Here is a 24,455-nt window from a genome sequence, read left to right as displayed (position 1 = left end):
GTCAGTCTAAAGATGGCAAATACCATGAAAGGAGTAATGCTGAAAGAAACACTAGGTGAATGTAATGAAGAAACCAGAAATGTGCAGATTTACTTGTTTCAGTCAACAACAGTGACTAAAGTTTATTGATTTCAGTTTCAGCAGCTAAAAATCCACGAAAACATTTTAAATAGTACAAACAATTCTATCCCATATTCAAATTTCTATTAAAGTAATAATATAGGCCAGGATTTTCTCACAGTCATTTTGATTTACTTATCAATTTGTACAACAAAACCTATTTTAATATATAAATGTTACTAAGTGTAAATAGTTTTTGTATCCAATTGTAATTTAACTGTTCAATTATATGGAAGAATCTAAGTAGACAGACTGAAAAAACGTAACTGTTAGCTACAAAAGAAGCTGGACACATTCTCAGCCACTGTCTCTCAATTGTTCCCTTTAAAACTATTTCCAACACACTAATCACATCTATTTGGAAGAAACTAAAATTACATTACTTCAAACTGTTCTCATTAGAAAAACAGTCCTTTAACAACTGCTTTACTCTTCCATCTAATTACATAGTCTGAAAGGCCAAATATTTGGTCAGTATGCAAAAATAACCATAGCTTTTTATTAAGGATAAACCAACTGATTCACAAGAAAAATAAAGATGCTCTTTGCCTCTATCAATAACACTGCCCAATATAGCAAATTACATTTAAATTAAAAATTTTAAACACATATATGTCAAAGTCTTAGTAACTCCATATCAGAGAGTTACTACAATTAAGTCTGTTCACAGCATCGTAGCTTGTTGGACTGCATGGCTAGTATTTCCTTGGAGATACTTCCTGTAACAGCCAAGATGTTTAAAAAAAAAAAAAAAAGCCTTTCTAAAAAGGTCTCCCCTAACTCAATACTAAGTAATCTGCACTTAAAACCCCACAGCCCTGCCAAGAAATCTTACCCATCTGGAATATTTTTGTGACCAACAGTCAAATAAAAAATATTGAACTGATCAATATTTGATTCTGACAAGTCAGAATTATGCTTAAGGACAGCATAAAAACAATACACTGTAAGGTTATTCAAATTAGAGGGCTATGACTATTTATTTATTTTGTTTCACCTGTGCACCTATCACACTTCTTTATGCAAAAACTGTTTATCAAGTGCAAGCAAAACCCCTGATTTCCTGTTTTGTAACAGTCATGGTCTGATCTTCATATTCAATATATGTTTCTACAAAAAATAAAATAATTTCAAGTACAAAGCAGCAGCTATCTAATCCACAAATAAATACGACAGCAATGTTCTGCTCTTCCTAAAACAAGCTTGAAGCCACGATTATATTAAAGACACAGATGTGAGGGGATTTTTCAATTTCCAAACAGATATGCCAGGTATTACAATCCAGGGTGCAGGTAAATGAATAAGCAAGCAAACTACGTGATGTTTGCGCAGCGTCCTCTCAAATCCTGCAATCCCTTCTAGAAAGTCTGGGTCTACATCTCCCTCTTCTTTACTCATGTTCTTCTCACATGGCTTGGTCTCAGAAACTTTCCATGCCTGTAACGGAAACTTGAGCCAACTTCTTAAATGTATGTTTTCTTCATCTCCACTCATCATCCACTTCTGTTTCTGAGAAGCTCCTCATCATGACACCTGTATCTCAAGAAGCAAAACAGGAAACATCACAGGGATGAAGCAAGGAAAGATGAATAATAATATGCCTCTGTGTCTTTAATAAAATCCCAACTTTCAATCAAGTTCCTTTTAGGAAATAAGATTTCCTTTCACAAAAGCGAAGTTTTACCAAACTAGGTAGATAAACATTGCGTGCCAAAATCAGTGTAGCCAAAGAAATCTCCCAATCTGCACCTCCATTCCCAACATGATGAGCAGGAGAAATCCTGTACCAGCTCACCTTATGTACTATGGAAAACATCATTGGGTGCCAAGCTTGCAAAACGAGTTGGCGGCAGCCAGCTCAACTAAAAGAAACCGCTGACCCATCTACTAACTTATCTGCTACTGAAAACAATGCAGGTTAGCTCTACCCAGGACCAATTGCCCACGTAAGTAGAGCTCTAGTCCATAAATGAGATGAAAAATAAAGCTGTAAGCCTCTCCTCTACTTTCCTCACTGCTCGTTAATCTACGCAACTTCCACGGTATGGCTGCATTTTTACACACTTATCAAGTATCAGAAAAGATGCTTCATCCACATTACAGCAGTTTAACTACAAGCTGCCAAAGGCCTAAGGTATCTTCAATGGTTTTGTCCCCCAAAATTGTGTCTTAAAGTTTGGAGTTGGGGTGGATGGGACTTGCTTATCTGTTTCAGACATCCAAAACTTGGCATCAAGCGTGCCCAAAGACAACAGCAGCACTGCTCAAAGCCTAACAACAAAAAGGTGGAGAGATGACTCCCACACAACATGGAGACACAGCCATCCTGCAGGCAAACAAGCAGCCCAAACCATTTGCCTGCCTCACAATTTTGCCAAAGCGCTGAATACAGGGGTGCAGGAGAAATTATTTCTGCAGCTTCCCCAGCCGTGAAACTGTCAGGGAAGGTAAGCAGGCACCAAAACCATTCCGCCAGCCAGCTCTGAGAGACAAGAGTATGAAAGCAATTTTATCTCTCCTTTTTAGGGTTAAGGCCATATTTAAATAAAACATCAACACCAAGATCTCTTCCTAGCAGAGACAGAGCAGATCCTACTTCTTATCAGCTACCATCTCAAATTCTCAGAATTCCACCTCCCATTTGAAATCTTCCTTTCTTCTGCAAAACCACTTGACAGCAGCATGCTCCATACACACTTCACTCAGAAAGACAGCATAGTCCTTCTTCGATTCCTTCCAGCAAAAACAAGGGGTTCTTTCAGCTCTCTTGCACTAGAAACGAGTGACAGCTGTAGGGACAGAGTCCCATCTGAGCACAAAAAAGCTTGGCTTTGGTTCTTGAAAACTGCAGTAAAGAAGATAACCGAGCCTTGGATGGTCAAAGCAAGAAACCCTCTGACAATGCTGTGGATATTGCCGAAATAACAACTGTTAAGTAACCAGACAGAAATGTATTTGCTGTATAGGGATTACATGGCAAGAAAAATACATATTCTTTCAATTCTGAACTCTTCAAGAAATCCTTACCCTCACTAGTGCTTAGAGGCAGACAGGCCTGGAAGCCTATGCCTCAGTGATCGTGCCTGCTATTGAGAAACATGCTATTGCCTATTTGGGAAAGGCATCAATCACGAATTTCAAGAGCTTACAGAGCACAAAGCCAAGGCAGCCACACATGTCCCATCAGCAGGTCATCCAGAACATGTCCAGGTACCATCCAATTATTTTATACCACAGTGCTCCTTAATTTTTTATCATGACGATCACTGTATATAAGAGACAGAAACCACAATTTCACTGTTCCATAATCATCATAACTCCATATTCTCTCTCAGCACCAGAAATTAACTGCGGGCGAGTAATTATATGTAATATTTATTTCCTCGCTTGTTAATCAGATGTCTACATTCAGCATATGCACCATACACATTGCAAGACATCCAGGCTGTTCACTGTTGCATGCAGAAAAGAGAACTGCAGAGAAAGATTACTAATTGCCAAAAAGATCTGATGCTGGCTGTCACCTGAAACAACCAAGGAATCTTCATTCTCTTTGGAAGAGACAAGTTTCTCCAGGCTGGTACTTCTAACTTTGATCTTCATAGCAGCCAACACCAGCAGAAGAACTTTGTAGCTGAGTAACAAAACATAGAAGCCTCCCATACTGTTAACTCAATTACAGTATTTTGGCAAGGAAGCCTTCCCCTTATGCCTTGGGAAAGTCTTAAGATTAAACAGTGCATGCTTTAAAGGCACATCTGCCTCAATTATTTGGTGTAACTTCATGCACCTAGTTGTTGGAGAGAAAAAGTATTCCACAGCAACTTGCTTGGAAGATTGACATTGTTCCTTGTTTTGCAAGGAAACAACAGTTACATAACAGTTACTCTCCCATGGACAGAAACATGTATTATAAGGTCAATTTCAAGTTAATTTGATGGAAGAACATAGAGATTTCATGGGTGCTCAGTTCCTACAACAGACTTGCAGAATAAACAACTGAGGCAGCCAGCCCCCTGAGCAATGTGCCTGGTTCACAAACACCAGGGAGCCATCATGTTTTGATTAAATATACCCAAGAACTCCAAGGTGGTGAGAGGCCGCTCAGGCACTGTGCTATTGGGAAAATCGGGATTCTAACAGCATTGCTGTGTAATGGAACAAAAGAAGGGAAGATGTTTAAGGTACCACAGTGCCACCAAAACTGAGAAAGCAGCAGGAAATTCATCTTCACTACTTCAGCTGCCCACAGAGCTACTTTTTAATCTACGGAGCAAGACCGCAATGCCTTATGTGCCCATCACAGCTTCCACCCTTATGCAGGCTGCTGCTGACGTATTAGCAAGCACTTCTCAGGATTCCTTAAAAGCACTTGGTCAACAGTTGTCCTCTTTTGCCAATGAGAAACTGAGAAAGTAGACATACACTGAAGTACAGGTGGCCTCAGAAAACCCTAAATAAATAAATAAAAACCTCCTCAAAACCCTTTCAACAAGATCCTACCCAGACAGGGTAAGCTAAGCACTACCGTGACAGGTAGGATTGCTAGTCCATCTGTTTGAGAATTCTGCCTCCTGTGATCGGGACCAGATGCTTCATAAGGTGGAACAGCTCGGGTAGTCAACAATGATGTAATTCACCCAAAGGGGAAATTCCTTCCTGACCTCATCAATTTGCATGAAGGCTTATACGTTAATTTATTTTTAATCCTATTTGCTGCAACTCTGGACATTGTCATTACATATATAAACATCCAGGTCTGCTTGGAATCTGACTAAACTTTTGGCCTCAGTAATATCATGTGGTATAATTATACCACGTTTCAAATGTTCTGATTTTAAATTTCATTTAAACATCCCTTTGTTCTTGCACTATGGGAACTGGCACAGTTACTAACCACCTCTCTTCCCATTCGGATAGCTCCAGCCCAGCTTGCACCATAAGCTCCAATGCCATACTGTGCTCTCTTACACAGCCAGAATATGATCTGAGGGTCTTTAGGGTAACAACTTAGCAACTTCTATCAGCTATTAACCAACACCTCTATATGCTAAATTTCTGGGATTCGCTGGAACCTGGCAGCTCCAACAGAATTTCACTAGGCATTACCCTCTTCCCAATCTTGCAAGCTCACTTCCTTTTCTTGCATTTTCCACTCCAGAACTACTGCCCTTGTAATTGAACTGTTTTGCCCTGTGTTGTGCTCTTTGAGACTCTGTGCCCTTGAGACTCTGATAAATTTAGTTATAATAAAAGAACAGACAAGAAGCATACAATGCTGGGCTTTTCAAAGTCACCCAGGACACTCTCTCTGAGCAAAGAATTCTTCACCCATCTCCATGCCTGAATGAAGAACGAGTATCCAACCAAGCAAAACCAATCCTGTTGGTTCCTCTGTGCGGTAACTTTAGCCTATAAACCTGGCAGCAGGTTCCTCTGTGCAGTAATTTTAGCCTATGCTGTTACTTATGGATGAGCTCATGATATATTCATCATTGTTATTATGCCAAGCACTTACTAAAGCTCCAATGTGATTAGTCAATGCTGTGTCTGCTCACACAATGCTTTCAAGAAGCACCAGAGTATCAAGCTGCACTTTCATTCAACAGAAGTTTGATGAAAAAAAAAATTATGTATGCAAGCAGCAGACAAGGACGGGAGACTCTTAAATCAAACCTGAGGTTCTAGATCCTCTCTTCTTCCCAAAACACTAGTCCTGCTTTCAGTAACTATGTGGGCTGCATTTTCTTCTTCCAGCCTCTGGAGCTAAAACTCTGGACCCCAGGCCACAGGCTCTTAATCTCAAAGTCATTAGGAGAGAAAGAGTAGGTCTGGCTGATATCTCATGGGAAGATGGCCCCCCAAGTAGATAACAGAGTTTTTACAGCATCTGTGAGAAACACCACATCGCCATCACTGTTTTACCACAAGAGTTTTGATTACGGGCTTGGAACTGGTGAATTATGTCAAGAGAATACTACTTTGCCTCAAACAAAAAGAAAATTACGCCATTTCATCCCTCTTTAGAAGACTCTTCAGGCAAGCAACCATTTGGGAGAAAACTCCTGTCCCAGCCTACTGTCCATAAACAAATGGAGCTCTTTAATGATCAAAATAGCACTAACAGAACTGGTAAAAGGCATCACTTTGCCAACCGTTAGCTCATTAAGTAATACAACCACATGCCATTTTTTTTCTCTATTTGAGTATCACGTACTGATTAGAGCAATAATGACAGTTAAATTGTCCCACTGCATACTTCTCAATGACCTCCCTGTGCTGTTTAATAGTTATGCAGTAGTCTCAGAACTCTGTTACAGAGTGGTGATCTTAGTACTCTAAAAGGCCATAAATGCTTTCCTATTCTTCTGTCTCACATGTAAAGATGACATACTGAACTAAGTACGCTTCTACAATGCTCTTAGGCAATGCTCAAACAGCAGTCCAAGCCACAAGTTTCAAAGCACTGGCATACCAGCATCTCCAGGTCCTCTGATCAGCCATTAAGTGGTTTGCCTTTGGCATTTCAGGATTTGCTGAGTTTGAAAGAGAAGACAGTAATAATACAGAACAATTCTCCCATCAGCAGTGGCAAAAGTAATCTTGGAGGTCTTGAGTATGATGCTTTTACCACTTCTGGGTCATTACTGAATATGAACTAAAAAAGATGTGATCTTTTCTGCTTGTCACACACAAAACCAGAGTTTGGGTAAGGAAATCTTTTCATGGACTCAACAACGATATTTTTGGCTGCTAGAATTCTCAATCTGTTGTGCTAAAATTAGCCTTAAATAAATGTGCAACACAAGCAGAACATAGTTTGCCTAAGAAAAAAATCCACTGGCCACTTAAAGATCACATGAGCTGTCATTTAGTTGAGCTAAGAACATCAATTATTCCACACCTCATCTGACTGTAGATTTGGATCTACTTACAAATGGCACTGCCACATATCGAAATGCAAAATGAGCCACAGCTCTTTACCAAAGCAATGGAAAGCTCCTGCAAACAACCACTGCTACCATTTAACAAGACTGTGATGAAGAAAAAAGGTAAGATTAAAACAGCCTGCACCTCTGCCTCAACCCTTCTGACCTTCCCTCTGAGAAGAAAAAGCAAGTCTTCCCCTTCTGTCAGTCCACCCTTCCTTCCATATTGCAGTATAAAGAAATTGGATGCCTTCAGCTATCCATGATGCCTACCATCCACAGCTATATTAGATGATATTCTTACTTTTTCCACCCTTCAAGCTTTTAATCAAACAGTTAAGAGGGTTCCCTAAGTTCTGCTCTGCTTTTACAACTTGTGTCACAGAAGCTGGTTCTAATATCGCTCATTGGAGCGTATACCATGATCTGAGCAACAGCAAAACAGTCGTTCAAACATACCAAGTACTCTGTGCTGGGTAAAGTTCACAGCAGCTGTTCAAGTCCCAGAAAGACATCTGAGAGAAGTCCCATAAATAACGAGATCACATGGAGTCTCCCATTGCACAACCAACATACATCTTTCCTGCTAAGGAACTTATGCTTCACACCCTACACTGTCAGTCAAGAGAGTATTACAAACTATGTTCTCAGGATGATCCAGAGGATATTTTGGAAAGAAATAACAGCCATCCTGCCGGTCGGGTCTCTTCAAAACACTCATTCTATTCCACTACAGAAAAAGACAAATGTTTCTATAATCTTGTCCAAACCTTGGTCTTCTCAACGAGCAAGGTATACATCCACATGTGCCTTTTATACATCATGGATGTCTAAAACCAGTTCCAGCAAGTCTGACAGCCTGACAGAATCTGACTTCTTCAGGGACTCAGGGTCTAAGTTTTTCTTCAGATGTGCAAACGTAAGGCATTTTCTCAGACTTCAGTTTCGGAAAATCCCTAATTTGAGCAGCCCCCTTTTAGCATTCTTAATCAGTTTTGCTACTAGATTAAAATTAAACCCAGTTCTCCCAAAACATCTCATGTCTTGCCTTCTGCAAGGGGGGAATAATTTTTCAATGCAGTGCCTAGCCATAATAGAGAAAGAAGATATATGGCTACTTTATAAAAACGGAACATTCTTTTTTTTATTATTTTTCTGGAGTTTTGCCACAAACTGCCTTCAAGGGCTCGGTTCAGAAATTCCAAATTCAGTTTATTGTTTTTCTCATTGAGAACTAATTCTTTTTAGCAATTCTGTTAATCTTGGAGTTTGAAGTTATTTTTCTTAAAGTAACGCCCAGAGTTTAGATATCCCATAAAAAGATCAAGAATTATTTTTATTAAAGTAACACCCAAAGCTTAGACATTCCTTGCAAAAAAACAAGCAAAGCACCTTGATTCTTAAAAAGATTCTTAGCCTTTTCCTTGTAAACACAGATTTCATAGAAACAACTGAGCATTGAAAAGTTTTATTGGCCTTTTTTTTATCAGCAAGTTGGAAAAAGTATTACTAAAAAAATCCTGAGCCTTTTGCTCTTAACACGACATGTTATTTTTTTCTCCCCTCTTCTTGTCTTCTGTTACAGAAGAAGTAGCACAGATTTCCACTCCCCCATGTCAGATTTCTCATGTGTCATTTGTGCTGGCTTTGGAGTGTTCTGCTAGCAGTCAGCATCTCTGGTCATACCCAGGATCTGTCCCTCAGCCAGCAGGGCGTCCCACTGACCCAGGTGACACCAGCTTCTCATGAAGCTTGTTAGACTACAAGAAATCTGTTCTTAACCCTTAACTCTTAAGCCACAACAGAAAAGAGGCTGCAAAGTGAAGGATCTTACCTCCATTCTCAGGGGCCTTAGGTACTGAAACCTTCTGCTCTTCAGTGGCAGCCCTGTCTCGAGGACAAGGTCAACTGCTGCCTTTTTGTTTGAGTGACTACGTTAATAAACTAGCTGACATCACCCAGGTTCCTTACCACGACTAAAACATGCTTTAAGTGTTTGGAGGGGAAAGGCAATGTTGCTTTGGAGCGTAAGTAACCATGCCTGAAGAGTCAGCAAGCCTCCTCCTAGCACTACTGCTCTTTAGGTGTAACTGGCCAAAGACATAAAGGAGTTAATTATGTGTTTTCCAACAAGGTACTTCTTCCTCATTGAAGAAAGCACGTAGTGACAATTTTCAATCTCTTTAATGTAGAAATTAGGGCTGGGGCAAAATATTTTAAACTCCTCCAAAAGAGAGCTTAAGTTGCAACATACCCACCTTTCTCTCTGCAGCGTGTATAATTTCAGCTTAATAGCAGTGGCACCCCTGAGGCTCAGGAGGACTTTAAAAGGAGCGATTATGCTCACGGAAGTAAACTAACATGAATAAACTTCCCAGGCAACAAGGAAGACATTCCAGAGCCTTGTGCTGTCACTGGGCTTTTGGACAATGCTGCTTTATCATATACGTAAAATGCAAATTACAGAAAATTCCATCATAGGTTAGAATATTCTCAGCGAATAATTTTGCACTGCACTGAAGAAGCTTCCCTGCAAACCATCCTCGGGCGAAGGCACTGGGATCTTCTGCCCCTTTTCAGAGCTTCTACTGGCACCAGCAGTACAAGTCATACAGCAAAGGCTGTAGCTCTGTAGGTCTTCTCAATGGACCAGGCAGTTTTGGAAGTTTGAGAGCAAGTTTAGCATCACCTAAGCGTCACACTGTTTAAATTTGTAAGTCTTATGGCTATAAGGGACCAGGGCAGCTGCTACAGGCTGCATTCACAGGTGGGCTTGGGCAGCACGTGCCAATTCATACTATCTGGGCATGTAACACTGGACTGAAACTGAAAATGCTCATGGCACAAGGGAAAGATATTTTCTCTACAAGGCCCACAGAGCTCACAATGCCTTCAGCTTTAAACATATATAGCCACCCTCATGGCTAACAAATACTTAAGACTCCCTTGAGCCTGACACAGAATTTATAAAGATCTACCTGAAAAGCTAAATCTAAATCTACGTATCGTAATAGCTTTCTAAACAGTACTGGATAAGCTAGAAAGATTTGCCTCTGTACAGCATTCTCAAAAAAAAAGCAAAATTAAAGATAACTTTGCCACAGTTTTTTTTTCAAAGGTCACACAGGCCTTCCTCATCCAAGGCATCTAATAATTCAGCACAAACAAAGTTCCACGAGAGTTTGAGAATCCTGTGCATGTCTACAAGCCCAACTACTACAAACGGACACAAAAAACACATCTATTTATCTAACTTATCTGCCTCTGCTTTTAGGCACTGATTTTTTATTACCAATTAAAGAAAGCACTATTTTCTACACACAACACTGCGAGCTACAGGTAAAAATCACTACAGAAATTGGATGTAAAATTTCAAAAGTTGACTGCACTTTCTGTCCCAAAGCATAGCTGTACTGCAAAACTGAAACGGAAAAACCCCAACAAAGTAGGGTATAGTTTTGCTGAGACAGAACCTCGACAGCTACACTGAAGAGAGGAGAACAAAGGACTACCTGCCCTTCGCCCACGGCTCAAGCAGCGGCATCCTTCTAACGCCCTAGCAAATACAGAAGATAAAAGTGCCCTGGAAAAGCTTTTGGGTTTGTTGCTTCTCTTTAAAAGCGCTTGATCTTGCCAAGTACATCTGTGAGATGCTTGTGCCGCTACCTGAGGTTACGAATACAAGAGGCAGCTGCAGGCCGCTCGGCACTTCCAGGGGCTTCACTCAAGCGCTTCCAGCTCGGCCGGGAGGCAAACCGCAGCGGTGCTCGCTCCAGCCTGAGCGGAGCAAACTGCGAGCAAGGGGCTCGCTCTGACCCGCCGCGACAGCCGGCGGAGCCGCACCGCATGGCGGCGGGACAGCGGCCCGGGGAGCGCCACGGCCGGGGCGCCGCGGGGAAGGGCTCGCCCCGCGCTGCCCGCTCGGGTGGGCCGGAGGGCCGAGCTCCCGGTACCGCCCCCGGCCCCCGCGCCGGGGCAGCGCGGCGGCGCCCGCGGGCTGGCCGGGGCAGGGGGCGGAGGGGACAGCCCGCCCGCCCCGCGGCGCCTCCGCGCCGGCCGCCCCTTCCCGCCGCGCTCTCCCCGGGGCGGCCCCTTCCCGCCCCACGACGCCCCCGCCAACCGCAGCCCCCGCGCGGCCCGGGCAGGCGGCGGCCCCGCGCGCGCGTCCCGCCGCGGCCCCACTCACCGCCCGGCGGCGCCTCCGGCTCCCGGCACCGGCACCAGCAGGAGCAGCCGGGGCGGCCCGGAGGCGGAAGCGGCGGCAGGAAGTGGTTGCGCGGGAGGGAAGGGCGCCGCTTCCGGCGGGGGGACGGGGACGCGGCCGGCGGGCGGGGCCGGGGCCGGAGCGGGGTCTGCCCCGCGTGAACAACGCTGAGGAGCGGGGCGGGGATGCGGAGCCCGGCCTTCGTGCGGTCGGAGCGGCGTGCGAAGGAAGAGGCACCAGGAGGCCGGGCGAGACGAGGCGCCGCGGGCCCGGAGCTTCTCCCCGCCGCTGCCGGGGAACGGCGCTCCCTCCCGCCAGCCCCGGCCCCACTGCTGCTCTGGGTCACCCGCGGGAGGCCGTCAAGGGGCCACCCGGCGAGGCTGCAGCTCAGGCGTCTGCTGTGAGGGCGGCCCAGGCCATGTTTTCCTGACCCTACGGGGACTAAAACACAAGTAACTTCAATTTACTAAGGAGTATTTGGTGAAGAAAGTGAAGTTTCTTCACATCTGAAAGGGAGCCACAGTGCTCTTTACCACTGCTCCAAGACTTTACCTGTTTTAGCAGAGAACTGTAAAAGCATCCCTCCCTGGGTACGTGCTCCCAGTGCTGTTGCTCGGGTTCTGTTCACTCGGCCTCAAGTCGCAAACATCAGGAATTACAACACGATGCAGCTGCAAGTAGTTTTCATTATTAAACGCTTTTATTAAGAAGTAATTTCTGCAGTGTTGTTTAAATTAATGCTGTGATATACCTAGAAAGAAAAAATTAACCGGGGGAGTGATGTCTCTTCTGGATGGCCATGGGTCTTTCTGCTTACACAGATCCTTACAGACAATCCCATTCTTTAGAGCAGTTTGACGACATTAAGCCAACGGCCTTTGCTGTTAGCATAGCACTGGCCTTAAGTGTCTTCTAGACACGCAATTCTCTATGTACTCCTCAGAAGCTGATGCAGGAGAGGTTCACAGTACTGCACACACAGCCCCCATATGAACACAGAGAGCAGAACTTTCTGCACTACTGCCACATTTACTTGACGCGTTCAGCAAACTCAACGTGTCATCAAGAAATGGAAGGTTTCCAGACATACCAGCACTGCCTTCTCTACCGTGCCCTTACCAGGGCAAGGTAGGAGCTGATTTCCAAGGTGAGAGAGAAATAATTTAAAACATTGTTAAGACTGCACTTCTCTACCTTCAGAGGTTTCTCTGAGTAGATCTGCCCTGTGCTGGGTACTTCCATGCTGAATGTTTTAGTAGGCACTCGGTTTACCTCAAAGGCTCAAAGAAAACCTACCGAAAACAAAGTTTTTAGGAGAGCCCCCTTCCTTCATCCCCTTGGCTTCAGCAATGCATCAATGAAGAGCCACTGAAAATAGCTCCACACTGACTCCATCATCAGCCCTGGAAATATATCCTGAGGTCCTGTAGTTGTGGACTTCATTCCACTGAGAGCTGTACACTTTCAGTCTGTTTTGGTGGCTGCTGCTGTTCATACTTCCTTGCTGAAAGGAAGAAAGAAACACTGATAAACACAGATTACATCATTTATTATATACACGTACATACATATATATATACACATGATGAGGCCTGATCTCGTGAAGTGTCCCTGCTCACAGCAGGGAGGTTGGAACCTGATGATCACTAAGGTCCCTTTCAAATTTAACCATTCTATGAAATGTATTTCTATGAAATGTGTGTGCAGCTGTACATATCTACATGCACAAATACGGTAACAATCAAGAAGCAGACTTAAGATTAGATAATGTAATTTCACTGCTTAGCCACACAGGGGGAAGTTTCAGTCACTGCATGGAACTACTCCTTTAGCATACAGCCCTGGAAAGGCTGAACAGTAGGGTCATAGCAGAATGTCAGCAAATTAATGGCAAAGAACTATGAGTCCATCCAGGTCCTTTCATTTAAAAAAAAAACATAATTAAAGACTATGGCTTCAGAAGTACTACTACAGATGACCCCAACAACTCATTAGTTGCAGGGCTGATCTCCACATGACTCATCTCCTCCACAATACATAAGCCACAAGCTGAGAACAACAATGACTTAAAAATGAATCTGGTTGGCACAGCAAAGGGAGATCAAAGAGTTGCGTGTGGTAGAACAAATAGCAGTGATGAATTCCAGCAGGAATTCCTCTGTAGGAAACATCTTTTTTCTGTTCCTACTGAATGCAATGGCCTGGTTGAAGAATCTTGACATTGTACCTTTATATTTAGAAGATAGCTTCAACTCACTAAGTATTTCTTGCCTCTAGGTGTGCATGTATGGCAGATGTGAAGCAAGTACAGGTTTTTCTCTGAATTGGACCTCTGGAACATCAGAGGCATGGGGCTCTTCCCTATCTCCATCCTGACCTTCAGGTTTAAGACGGGAGCGGCAACATTCGTTGCTACAATAAAATTCTCATTTAGTTATGAAGTTGCATTACTTATGATTTCACAGTCATTTCAACTTTTACTAATCCATCCATGCTTCGACAATATTCAAACATTCCCAGCTCTTTTTAACTTCCACACTGGATTGTCCTGACAACTAGAAGAGGCGGCTGGAGGCAGGGCGAAGATGTGCATGATCTTCCTCTAGCTCCTGCCAGGGGGGCAAGCCGGTGAGAGGCTGCTCCCTCACTCCGTACTTCTTCACGCCTCAATCCTGTGACCCGCACTCCCGCAGAACCCCTGCTCACACCAGGCCAGGGGCCGGGGCTCCACCCTCTTGCCCCCGCCACACCAGGACAGGCCACCCCTGCCGGAACCGTCACCCACGGGTCCAGCGGAGCCCCCTTTTTCCTTTGACTTACCGATGGAGTACATCTCCAGCTGCTGCCTCAGGCGGATCTTCTTCATGCTGTCGTAGAAGTTGGGCTCGGGAGCCGCCTCGCCGGCTGGAGGCAGGGTGAAGATGCGCATGATCTTCCTCTTGTTCCTGCCAAGAGGGGCAAGCCGGTGAGAGGCCCGGCCGGGCTACAGGGGGGGCCAGCGTGGCCGCTTCCCGGCGGGAGCCCCCGCGGCCTGCCCCCCGCCCCGCCCGCCCCCCGCCCCGCTCCCCCCCGCCCCGCACCGCCCGCACCGCCCGCCCCGCACCGCCGCGCGTAGACGAGGAGCGCCAGGCTGGCCAGCACCACCAGCAGGTAGACATTGGTGGCCTCGTTCCACGCCTCGTGCACCGAGTAGTCGATGGCGCCGCTGTCCCCCAGGGCCGCCCCGGCCGCCGCCGCCGCCGCCGCCGCCGCCATGGGGAGCGCGGGCGGGGACGGGCCTCGGCGGCGCGCGGGAAGTGACGTCAGGGGAGCCGTCGGGGCGCGCGGTGCCCCCGCCTGGGGTGGGCGCGGGGAGGGCGGCGGGGCCGGGAGCGCCCACCCTGCCCCTGCCCCTGCCCCCTGCCCCCTGCCCCTGCCTCTTCTCCTGCCTCTTCTCCTGCTCCTGCCCCTGCCTCTTCTCCTGCTCCTGCCCCTGCCCCTGCCCCTGCCCCCTGCCCCTTCTCCTGCTCCTGCCCCTGCCCCTTCTCCTGCCCCTGCCTCTTCTCCTGCCCCTGCCCCTGCCTCTTCTCCTGCTCCTGCCCCCGCCCCTGCTCCTGCCTCCTGCTCCTGCTCCTGCCCCCGCCCCTGCCCCCTGCCCCTGCTCCTGCCCCCTGCTCCTGCCCCCTGCTCCTGCCCCCTGCCTCCTGCCCCTGCCCCTTCTCCTGCTCCTGCCCCTGCTCCTGCTCCTGCCCCCTGCCCCTGCCCTTACTCCTGCCCCTGCTCCTGCCCCTGCCTCCTGCTCCTTCTCCTGCCCCCGCCCCTGCTCCTGCCTCCGCCCCTGCCTCTTGCTCCTTCTGCCCCTGCTCCTGCCCCTGCCCCCTGCCCCTTTCCCTGCCCCCGCCGCGTCTGTGTCCCCTTCAGCTACCAGTCCCTTGGGGCGAGGGCAGCGGTGGGCGGGCGGTTTTTCTCCGGGGCCGCGGGCACGGGGGTTGTAACCGCGTTTGTGCCTTCACGGCGCCAGCGCCTCGGGGGGAAGGCGGCGCTGGGCAGAGGGCCGGCAGGGGGGTGAGTTCAGCGGCGCTGGAAGCCCGGTAGGCAGGGAGGGAAAAGCACCTTCACTCGCCCGGACTGGTGTTCTGGCTTGGTGGAATCTTGTGGGATGTAGCTGGGCAGGGACGGTGGAAAAGAGGCAGGCTGTCACGAGCTTCGACTAGTTACATTAGGAACTAAATGTGACAGCTTAGGCTGTCAAAAATAGAAACAGCATTTTCTCAAAAATCTTGCCTTTTTTGTGCCAAAATGGGAGTTGCTGTATATTAGGTCCTGGAACAACATTGCTTACTCCTATGCTCTATATGCTCCGGATTCCAAAAAGCACAATCCTAGGATTATGCTTTAGCAGAAAAGGTGGAGCAGAGCAAGTGCTCCAGTTTAGAAACTTGAAAAGTTGTCTGAAATGCTTAATGAGATGCAGATTAACTAGTCAGAGGATATTCTACTACACATACACACACCTTTTACATACACACTTCTTTTTTTCCAATGCCTGATGTGGCGTGTGTGAGCTACATGGTAAGTTAGGTGTGCTGTCCTTTATCCTCCCGCTTCTTCCTAACCCCTGATACTTCCTTTTACCATATCTTCCTTCAGATACTAGAACTACTGCAATGTAGACATTATGGATATGGTTAATCTCTCTCTGTTTTCTGTGTATTCGGGATATGTGTTTGTGTTGTGATTATTTGTATTCACCCTTTATAAGACAATGAGGAGAAAACCCAAGTATTTTTGGGAGCATGATTTATCTAGCCTGCATTAAACATTCAGATTGAATCCTCTCATGCCTGGGAAATGCTGTGACCCCTTGCTGAGTAGGGGGGAGTCTAAGACACCTCGCTTGGATGGCACTTGCTTTGCAAGTGTCTAACCAGCCTGAGGAATCTCCTCTCTTTGGGGAGCCAGTTTCTCCGTGCAAGATGTGCCAAGTCATTCTCTGTCCATGCTATGAACAGATTAATTTTAAGAGGCCTCAGATCAGGACATAAAAGGATATGAGTGAAAACAAGAATATAAAAAAACCCACAACACTAAGTCATTGTTATAATGAGAGATCCTTGCCACACATGGTGTGGGAAAGAAGAGTAGAACAGTAATTAGATATAATTCTCGGTCATTAAATCAGGATGGCATCCATGCACAGAACTGTGGAAACCACTAAAGGGAAAAAAAAAGTCTTATCATGCAATATGACACAAGACAGTTAATTAAGCATGATTTCACAGGGATTTAAAACAGCTTTTTGTGAATTTGAGGATTTTTGTTTGCTTTTTTAGTATGGTGGACTTTTCTGCTAACAAGCCTGACAAGAAGGCATTGCACATCTGTGGAAGAAAAGTGGAAAGAATAAAGAAGTAATTTCTGTGCTCTTTATATTTCACTACTACCTCTAGACCTCAGTTAGGATCAGGCTACCTTGTGCAGAGCAGAGGGAAGCTGTATTTAAGCTGTATCTAAAAGCACTTACTGTATTAAACCTGCAGCTCTGCTCTGGACAACCCAGGAAGGGGCTGGAATGCCCCAGGACTCTGCACCCAGCATCCTGTCCAGAGGGAACCAAGGCCCACTTTCATAAAGCATGACTTCAGGTCTCTGGGTTTTCTCGCAGCCTCCAGCATGCAAAAAAAGATCGCCTCACTCAGCAGGTGCCAAATTTGTTTAATTTAATTAAATTCTCAATTTAAGGCTGAGATAATCCACTCACCCCCATCCTAGAAGGCAGGCAGAGAGAGATCTTCCTCCATGGGCCCTTCTGAAGTTAGCCAATGTTAAGCAGCAGGAAGGACAGGGTTAGGTTGAGGAGCACAACATCTGGCACTCAATGAGTGTGACAGCCTTGCAAACCTGAGAAAAAGGAGGGGTCTCCTACTTGCTGGCCTGTAGCAAACCCCTTTGTTCTGGGGGTGGAGGCCTTCTGCCTGACTTCCTTGAGGAATTTGGTTCAAATACTAAAGCTGGCTGGCTTTTAAACCTAGCTTAGCTTGTCCTGGTACATTGTTGTTTCCTTTTATAGCTTGGGCTTTTGTTTTGTTCTTAGGCTCCTAAAACACCCTCAGAAATGGGAATACAAGCTGTTGTCAGAGCAAAGTCAGGCCTTGCAGTTGTTGTTATGTACACAAGAAATAGTGTGACCTATGTGTGCAGATTATGTAGCATATTTATTTGCAGCTTGGATGAGGTGGGATGGGATAACCAACACTTGTGTATGCTGTTAATGCATGAGGACATCAGCTGTCTTCTATTTTCTTAGAATAAAGCTACTGGTAGGAGAAAGACTAATTTTGTGCTGTGTCTCTATAACATCTGACTTCCAGGATCCCAGCCTGTGATCAAATCACATAGGCACCAAAGATATAGTATATAATCGTAATATATGGCACTGCAATAAGCTATTCTGGTTAAAATGTAGCTAATGGAGGCCCAAGCTTAGTGGCTAGATTTTCAACATTACACAGTAGCAAATAAGCCAGACAAGTTTCAGCTCTGGGTCAGACATAACCTCTGACAAGAACCAGCTCTCCGGGACAAAACCACATAGCTGTGTGATTTCATTTTAAAAAATGAACATAAAAAAACAACTAACTTTTACAAAAGTGGGAACTTTATTCATTCCACAAAGAAATGTAGTGTGTACTTGATAAAAGCACCTACTTCTGTCCTATAGAGTTATCAAGAGAATTGCTGAAAAGGGTCTTCCATCTCTACAAAGAAAGAATTCACTTTTCAGATGTCTGTAGCATCCAGCAACTACTATAAATTTGACTGAAGGCTGCTGAGTATTACAAGTTTTAACAATTCAGTTACTTCGTATCCAAACTGTGAATGCTGGAATCTACCAGTAAGCTTGTTCTTTTGAAAACTATGGCCAAAGAATCTTTGTGTGTCTCTACATATAAATATATAATTTCTAATGGATTTTTAGCTACCCATAGCTAAACAGAGTCAGAAATCACTGAGACATAAATATCACTGTAATGTAAATATATTTGCCATTTAATCCTGATAAATACTGGATTACAGACTTCAGAACACAGACTGACAATTATTGGAAATCATGTGGTCATCTCAAGTATACAGGATTTCAATTAAAATAAAACCATAAAATCCTTTTTCTTTTAAAAGTACCATCTAGCATATAATTTATTTGGATGAACTCTACAAATGTACGCATTATATCATGCTACAAGAACTTGAGAACCAGTTTTTTCTTGTTCCCAGGGTCTCCTGACTGATGGTAAGACATTACAGTCATAATGATAGAATCAGTTTACAGTTGCAAATTCTGCCAAATATCTCACAAATTATATTTGGCAAAAAGCACTGCCCCTGTTTCACAAAGATAATGACCTGATGCTTTGTTTATGTGGCACCAAAGGAAAATATTGGTTTAGAGCTTGTGATAGAATTCCAAAAAGTTTGTGTGGTATTCTAAACTTCTGATACACTTAATAGTTACCATTTTATTAAACACAGACTAACATGGATTTAAAAGTATTGTGCAAAAAAACAAAACAAAACAAACAAACAAAAAAACCCCAAAAAACAACCACACACCCTCTTCAATTAAATAGGTTATGTCCATTTTATTTCCTCAGTGTTCACCCAGACCTGCATAGGGGTTGGTGTGGACCTGCATGCAATACTTTTTACATCTGATGGTGTTGACCATCCAAATGAGTTGCCAGAAGGGTTGCACACCTGTACTGGATTTAGTGTTATCGGAGTGCTTTTAGGATGTAGTCTGAAACCCACTGCACACAAAGGGAAATGTGCTACATCAGACTTAGGCCACCTAGAAGACTGCAGCCAGCAGGCAGTTTGGAAAGGAAAACTACATAACCTTGACAGAGCTATTCTTTGGATGACAGAGGAGAAAAAACAAAGGAGTGGTAGGTTTGAACTGAATCTGAGATTTCACTCTGAGATAGGCAGTTTCCATTCTGTATCCAGTGGTACAATCCTACCTGGTAAAGGCTAAACTGTACTGGGAAATTCACTAGGAATTTGTTTTGGTAACAGCATTGAACCAAGGGTAGAGCATACCACAGCAGTAGGGGGTCCAGGTGTCCTGACACAGCTGGCACTGCAGCCAGACTGTCAGCAGCCTCAACTGGCATGTCCTAGATCTCTCAGTGTCCTCCAGTGCTGGCACAGCAATGTCCCAAGGAGGGTTCATTCTAGGAACCAGGTGCTATTTCTTGAGTCTAGGAGACAGTCTTTGATTCTTTATCTAGCTGGTTGGATGTGGTGGGCAGGATGTGTTGTGGGACTGCTGAAGGGTGGCAGAGGAGGCATGGTCAAAAGGGAAGGGCAAGCTGGTGCACATCACTGATCTCAGCAAAAGGGTTGTCATGTCCCTGGGCAAGGGGCCAGACACAAGGCCTTTATCTTGGTGGTGGCAGCAAACAAAAACCCTGGGACCATTAGGACCACATCCACCTTGACACTGACTACCTAGAGAGGTTTGGGGAACTTCCTCTGAAGTTTTCTGAAGGAGATGAAAACCAGAGGGTGCAAACTCCTCTGATTTTACTGAGAGACTGGAAGAAGTGACACTCAGACTTGGCTGAGGTGGCACCAAGTTGAGATCAAAAGGGACAATAAAGTACACAAATACCATGAGCAAGGTAAGGGGGAGGTAGCCCCTTCAAATGACACGTGTGGCTCTTCTGACAGCCCATATATTTATCTGTCTTCTTACTACAGATTCACTAGTGCAAACACAATGAGATCTTTTAGGGGTTTATACAACTTTGCTATCAAAATACTGGCTTCAAGGCCAGATCCTGGTTATGTTTGGGCATGAGAGGCTGCAACTGCTGATATCTAATGCTAAGCTGACCTTCGTGCTGCCATCTAGTGTTTTCTTATAGACAGAAGCAACATCTCAAAAAAACTTCGAAGCTCCTCCATAATGCTGCGTTCAGAAAGACCAATTCATTCCTCCTGAAATACAGTGCTCCACAAGCTGAAGGAGAGAGAATGAAAGAGACATGTGCAAGACGCAGTGCTCAGGATGAACGCTCAAGGAGACACCTTTTCTTAATAAAAAAATTGTAACAGAGAGAGACATCTCCAGAGCAAGATAATTATTCACAACTAGAATTTGTCCTCCTTTGTTTTTCACCCTGTGAACTTAATATGTCTGTTTGCAAGGTGTAACCACACACAACAGAGCAAGAATCCAAGCAGAAGCTTGTCTTAATGGAGAGAGAACAGCATAAGAAGCTTGGTGGGTTCTTCTTGTCGGTCCTTGCCACTCACAAAAAAACTGTGTGTTATGTTTACTTCACAGCCACCAGATGCCTATTTTTCTTTGAAGTATACGTGATCGCTAACAAGAGGTAACAAGTTATTGCTGGAGCACACGCAAAAAATTGGATTCTTGGCTCTTCAAAACTGGATCCTTGGCTTTGAGGAGCAGTAACAGGATGCTTTTCCAACTGTTGCACATCCTGGATTCATGCTGGAACTGTAGAACTCTAACCCTAATAATAACAATTCAAGAGTTCATGTGGGCTGGATGATGCAATTGCAACAGAGAGAGCATTCTTTTTCCCCAGGCTTCTTTAAGGTGTTTTGAGTCCAAGTCCAAAACAAACATGAAGCATCCAAAATAATTGTTCTCTTTTGGAGACCCTGACTTCTAAGCTTTGCTTCCTTGCAGGAAAGCTGCCAGGAAGGACTGCACAAATGAAAAATGGCAAAAATCAGCTAATTGAAGAAAACAGACCGCCCAGAGGGAAAGAAAAGCCATAATGAGCAGCCTTTAAAAGGCTCCTGCTGGCATTGTGTGAAATCAGGTATGAATTTAGTAATTTGCAGGAAAGTTCTCCCATTTTTAATAAAATGTGGCAGTATTAGAACACACGTGCATTTGAACACTGCGTATACAAACTGGCTGCAGTCCTCACTGCCATCTCAACAGGGCTTGTTTAGGAGGACATGGAATATCAGCACAGCAAATATCTGAACAGAACCAAACACTTCAGCAGGAAGGATTATGTACTTCTCTATTTAAAAATCACCTCTCAGGTCAAAACATGAAAGCTGTCTCAGGTCCTTATGTCTTTCAAAGACCCAGTCCACAGAACAGAAGGTCCTCAGATGTGTAGTAGTAGAGTCCATATGTCTCATTCAAACTATTTGTGTATTTTCACCAAGAGAACAAGAACATCCCAATCCCACCAGAATCTACTGCTGGATTAAGGCATCATTATTCTTCCTCTCCAGCAGTTGGTACTAGGCTGTAACATCCATGTAGGTACCAAAAGCTTTCTCCTAAACACACTGAACAAAAAAGCAGCCTTCGTTTATGCTTAGTGGGCTTTGAATTCAGATCCAAGAGAGTTGTATGCTCTAAATATAGGGGTTTATTTTCCAAAGTTCATATTTAACGGTCACTGCAGTGGAAAGAAGTCAAATTTTCAGTTCCACGTTCCTCCCCCCTTTCTATCAAGTCATTATGATATTCAGCAAGGATAAGTGAATGCTAAAAATATTGCTTCAGTTCTCTCCCATAGTGCTCAGCATTTCTATGGATTAAGAAAGAGCAAGAGGCTCCTGTTTTACAGCTTCATCTCCAAAGAGCCCATTTGAGAATACCATGAGGCAGAGGCTCGAAAACCAGAAGCATGTGTCTGTAAGTAGTCTCTTTGGGATCTGCATCATCTGCTTGCTTGCAAAGTGGTCACACACTTGCTAGCATGAGGTACGGGGCCCACAGAGCAATGGCTGTACAGTTCCAAAAACAACCTATTCCCCAACCAGCAGGGAGAGACTGCCACTGGGGTTCTAGCAGCAGGGTTCACCAAAATCTGAAGTGAACTGGGGTACTCCTTTCTGCCTGACCACTGCTTTTATTCTATGAGAAAGAGGGTGAGGGCTTTGTGGATAAGACATGGGCCAAAGCCACAGGATTTGGCACAAAGCTTGGGAGAGGCATGCCATGGTTTCCGCTCTGCCGTCCTCTGCCAATCAGCTTAAGGGGACCGATATATTCTTAACTCTTTTTCTGTAAATTTTTGAGAGATTTTTTGTGTAAATGTTGCAAAAGAAAATGTATTCTTTCTTAAGGAACAAATTTCTCCCTGCACTCATGCAACTTCATTTCTCTCCTTCCTTCTCTTCCAGTGACAGATTAAACATGCCAATGGGAACCTTGCACAGCTCCAGCATCAGGAAGGATTTTATTTATTTATTTATAAAATTAAAAGGTACAAGTTCAGTTGTTCTTTTCTTCTCCCTTTTGCGGACAGAGAATTTGCCCTGCAGGGAAACTACTTATGAAGCTTCAGTATGTTACTGGTCTCATAATTCACTATAACATTTCCCTAGTACCAGGCATGGCCGCTTCCCGAATAAGCAGAGTTAGAACTTTCCTGTAGGTGTCTAAAACTTCTTGGGCAGAAGGCCTTTCAGCTGGGTCCTTCTTCTTACATGCAGCATGGATGTCAAACAAATGCAGTCGCAAAATGTCACTTCCTTCAACATGGCCCAAGACAAAATTGGAGACATCTGGGATTTTCCAGATGTCTGTTTTCTCATCATAGGGAGGCATAAGGTCATCCTCGAACAGCACCTCTTCTCCATAGGGCCAACGCTGCTCAGGAGCTACAAACTCACCCTGGAGCTCCCGATGACCGCACTTCACCAACCTGCCAGCACTCTTGTTCACAAGAGGCAAAGCATCCAAATCATTCACCAGGATGTGAAAGTCACTTGTTAGGAGATACTGAGAGAGGACCTTATCCAAGTCATTTGAGTCACACATCACTAAGGTGCCCAGGGGGCTGCTGTGCAGGTACCGAATGATGCCCACATACTCTATAGCAAGCATGAACCTGCGATGCCAGGTGTTCATGCCCTTGTACCTGGGGATGTGGAGAGTTTCATTCAGGCCCCTCAGGGAGCCTAGAGGATGGTACTCAGTGAGGATTGTGAACTGCTGCTCACAGTAGCCAAGCAGCCGGACAACGTGCTTGCTTTGAAGTGCTTTCAGCATCTTCAGTCCATGGAGAAAGTCCTCCTTCAGTTCTGAGTTGGTGAGCTGTGAAAGGACCACCTTGTTTTCCTTCCACTCAGAAAGGAAGGCCTGAGAACACACAAGAGACACGTAAGACACGTGGAGAGCTTTCTTCCACTGACTGCAACCAGCTGCCACTGACCTACAAGTGACTGCTTAGTCACAACTACAAATTACAGTCACCAGGCATGAAGCCAAACCTTTAGGTACGGCCATGTTACTTGTCACACCAAGCCCCGACCAATGTCATAATTATTAAGTTTTCTTTAGAACGGGCAATGCAGATTAATTACATTATTTCACACCACCCGCCCAGCCAGTCTTACTCTGCCACGATTATACCACGCTCCACAAGTGGTTCACTGATCTCTGTGATTTTGCTTGTGCAGATGGATGTCTTTTGGTGTCAGTGAGGTGGCCCAGGACTCCGGTCAAGTTCTCCTACCTGTTCTGTGCACTTTATGAGTAGCCATATGCCCCTGGATGTGTACAGTAATTAGCTACTGTGAGGATAATTGTAACAGCGGTATGGGCACTAATTAGCCAGCAAACAGTGAAAGGTCTTTATCCAGAGGAGAGAAGAAAGGATAACCACACTCACCTTTTTCACAGCACCTTCACCAACACACTTGAGTTTCCTCACTTCCCTATTTATGGCTTCGCAGGAGAGCCATGGTGAACAATTCTTCATTGCTCCCAGCTTGAAGTGCCCAAAAGGGCAGAGGCTGGGGTCTGCTTCGGCGCGTCCTGAAGAGGTGTAAAACTTGTTGAGGTACAGGTAGAGAAAGGCATTAAGGAGCAGGACGGCCACAAGCAGCAACACCAGCGAGGCGGAGGACACCTCCCTGGGAGGAAACTCCCTCCTAAGGAGGGGCGGTTTCTTTTCCATGGCCATGCCTCCTGCCCTCTCCGTGAAAGAGGGAGGCTAAGCTGGACCCTCTTCCCAGCCCGGGGATGAACGTCTGCGGGGCTTTGTCACTGCCGGCCACGCAGCTGCCCCGCAGTCAGCGCGGCCCTGAGCCCGCCGCCCACGGGCAGGGCCACGCGCGGCGGCGCCGCATCTTAAAGCGGCTTCAAGCTCGACGCTCGCCCTCTCCTGCTGCTTCTAGCCAGGCGGGCCCGGGCCGCTGGCCGCCCCGCA

At 45.3% G+C, this 24,455-nt stretch overlaps 3 protein-coding genes across 3 annotated transcripts in view; all 3 read right to left on the bottom strand.

Moving 5' to 3' along the window:
* Positions 1-11,324, bottom strand: part of SLC20A2 (solute carrier family 20 member 2) — a 58,653-nt gene extending 47,329 nt beyond the window's left edge. Inside the window, exon 1 of the mRNA XM_051618467.1 lies at positions 11,236-11,324. The gene's annotated coding sequence lies outside the window, so the exon portion shown is untranslated. The remainder of the gene's footprint in view (positions 1-11,235) is intronic.
* Positions 11,325-11,931: 607 nt separating this feature from the next.
* Positions 11,932-14,531, bottom strand: SMIM19 (small integral membrane protein 19). The gene is made up of 3 exons (XM_051618475.1): positions 14,357-14,531; positions 14,074-14,198; positions 11,932-12,757 (listed from the first exon to the last, which is right to left on the bottom strand). Exons 1-3 carry the CDS (start codon positions 14,506-14,508, stop codon positions 12,693-12,695), a joined length of 342 nt encoding a protein of 113 aa, XP_051474435.1. The 5' UTR covers positions 14,509-14,531; the 3' UTR covers positions 11,932-12,692.
* Positions 14,532-18,255: 3,724 nt separating this feature from the next.
* Positions 18,256-24,452, bottom strand: POMK (protein O-mannose kinase). Its single transcript, XM_051618474.1, has 2 exons — positions 23,916-24,452; positions 18,256-23,383 (listed from the first exon to the last, which is right to left on the bottom strand). Exons 1-2 carry the CDS (start codon positions 24,207-24,209, stop codon positions 22,610-22,612), a joined length of 1,068 nt encoding a protein of 355 aa, XP_051474434.1. The 5' UTR covers positions 24,210-24,452; the 3' UTR covers positions 18,256-22,609.
* Between the last annotated feature and the right edge of the window lie 3 nt (positions 24,453-24,455).

This window comes from Apus apus, chromosome 4, assembly GCF_020740795.1.
Source record: "Apus apus isolate bApuApu2 chromosome 4, bApuApu2.pri.cur, whole genome shotgun sequence".
Taxonomy (NCBI): domain Eukaryota; kingdom Metazoa; phylum Chordata; class Aves; order Apodiformes; family Apodidae; genus Apus; species Apus apus.
Note: the sequence above shows the minus strand (reverse complement) of the source record. Positions and strands in the feature narration are given on the sequence as shown.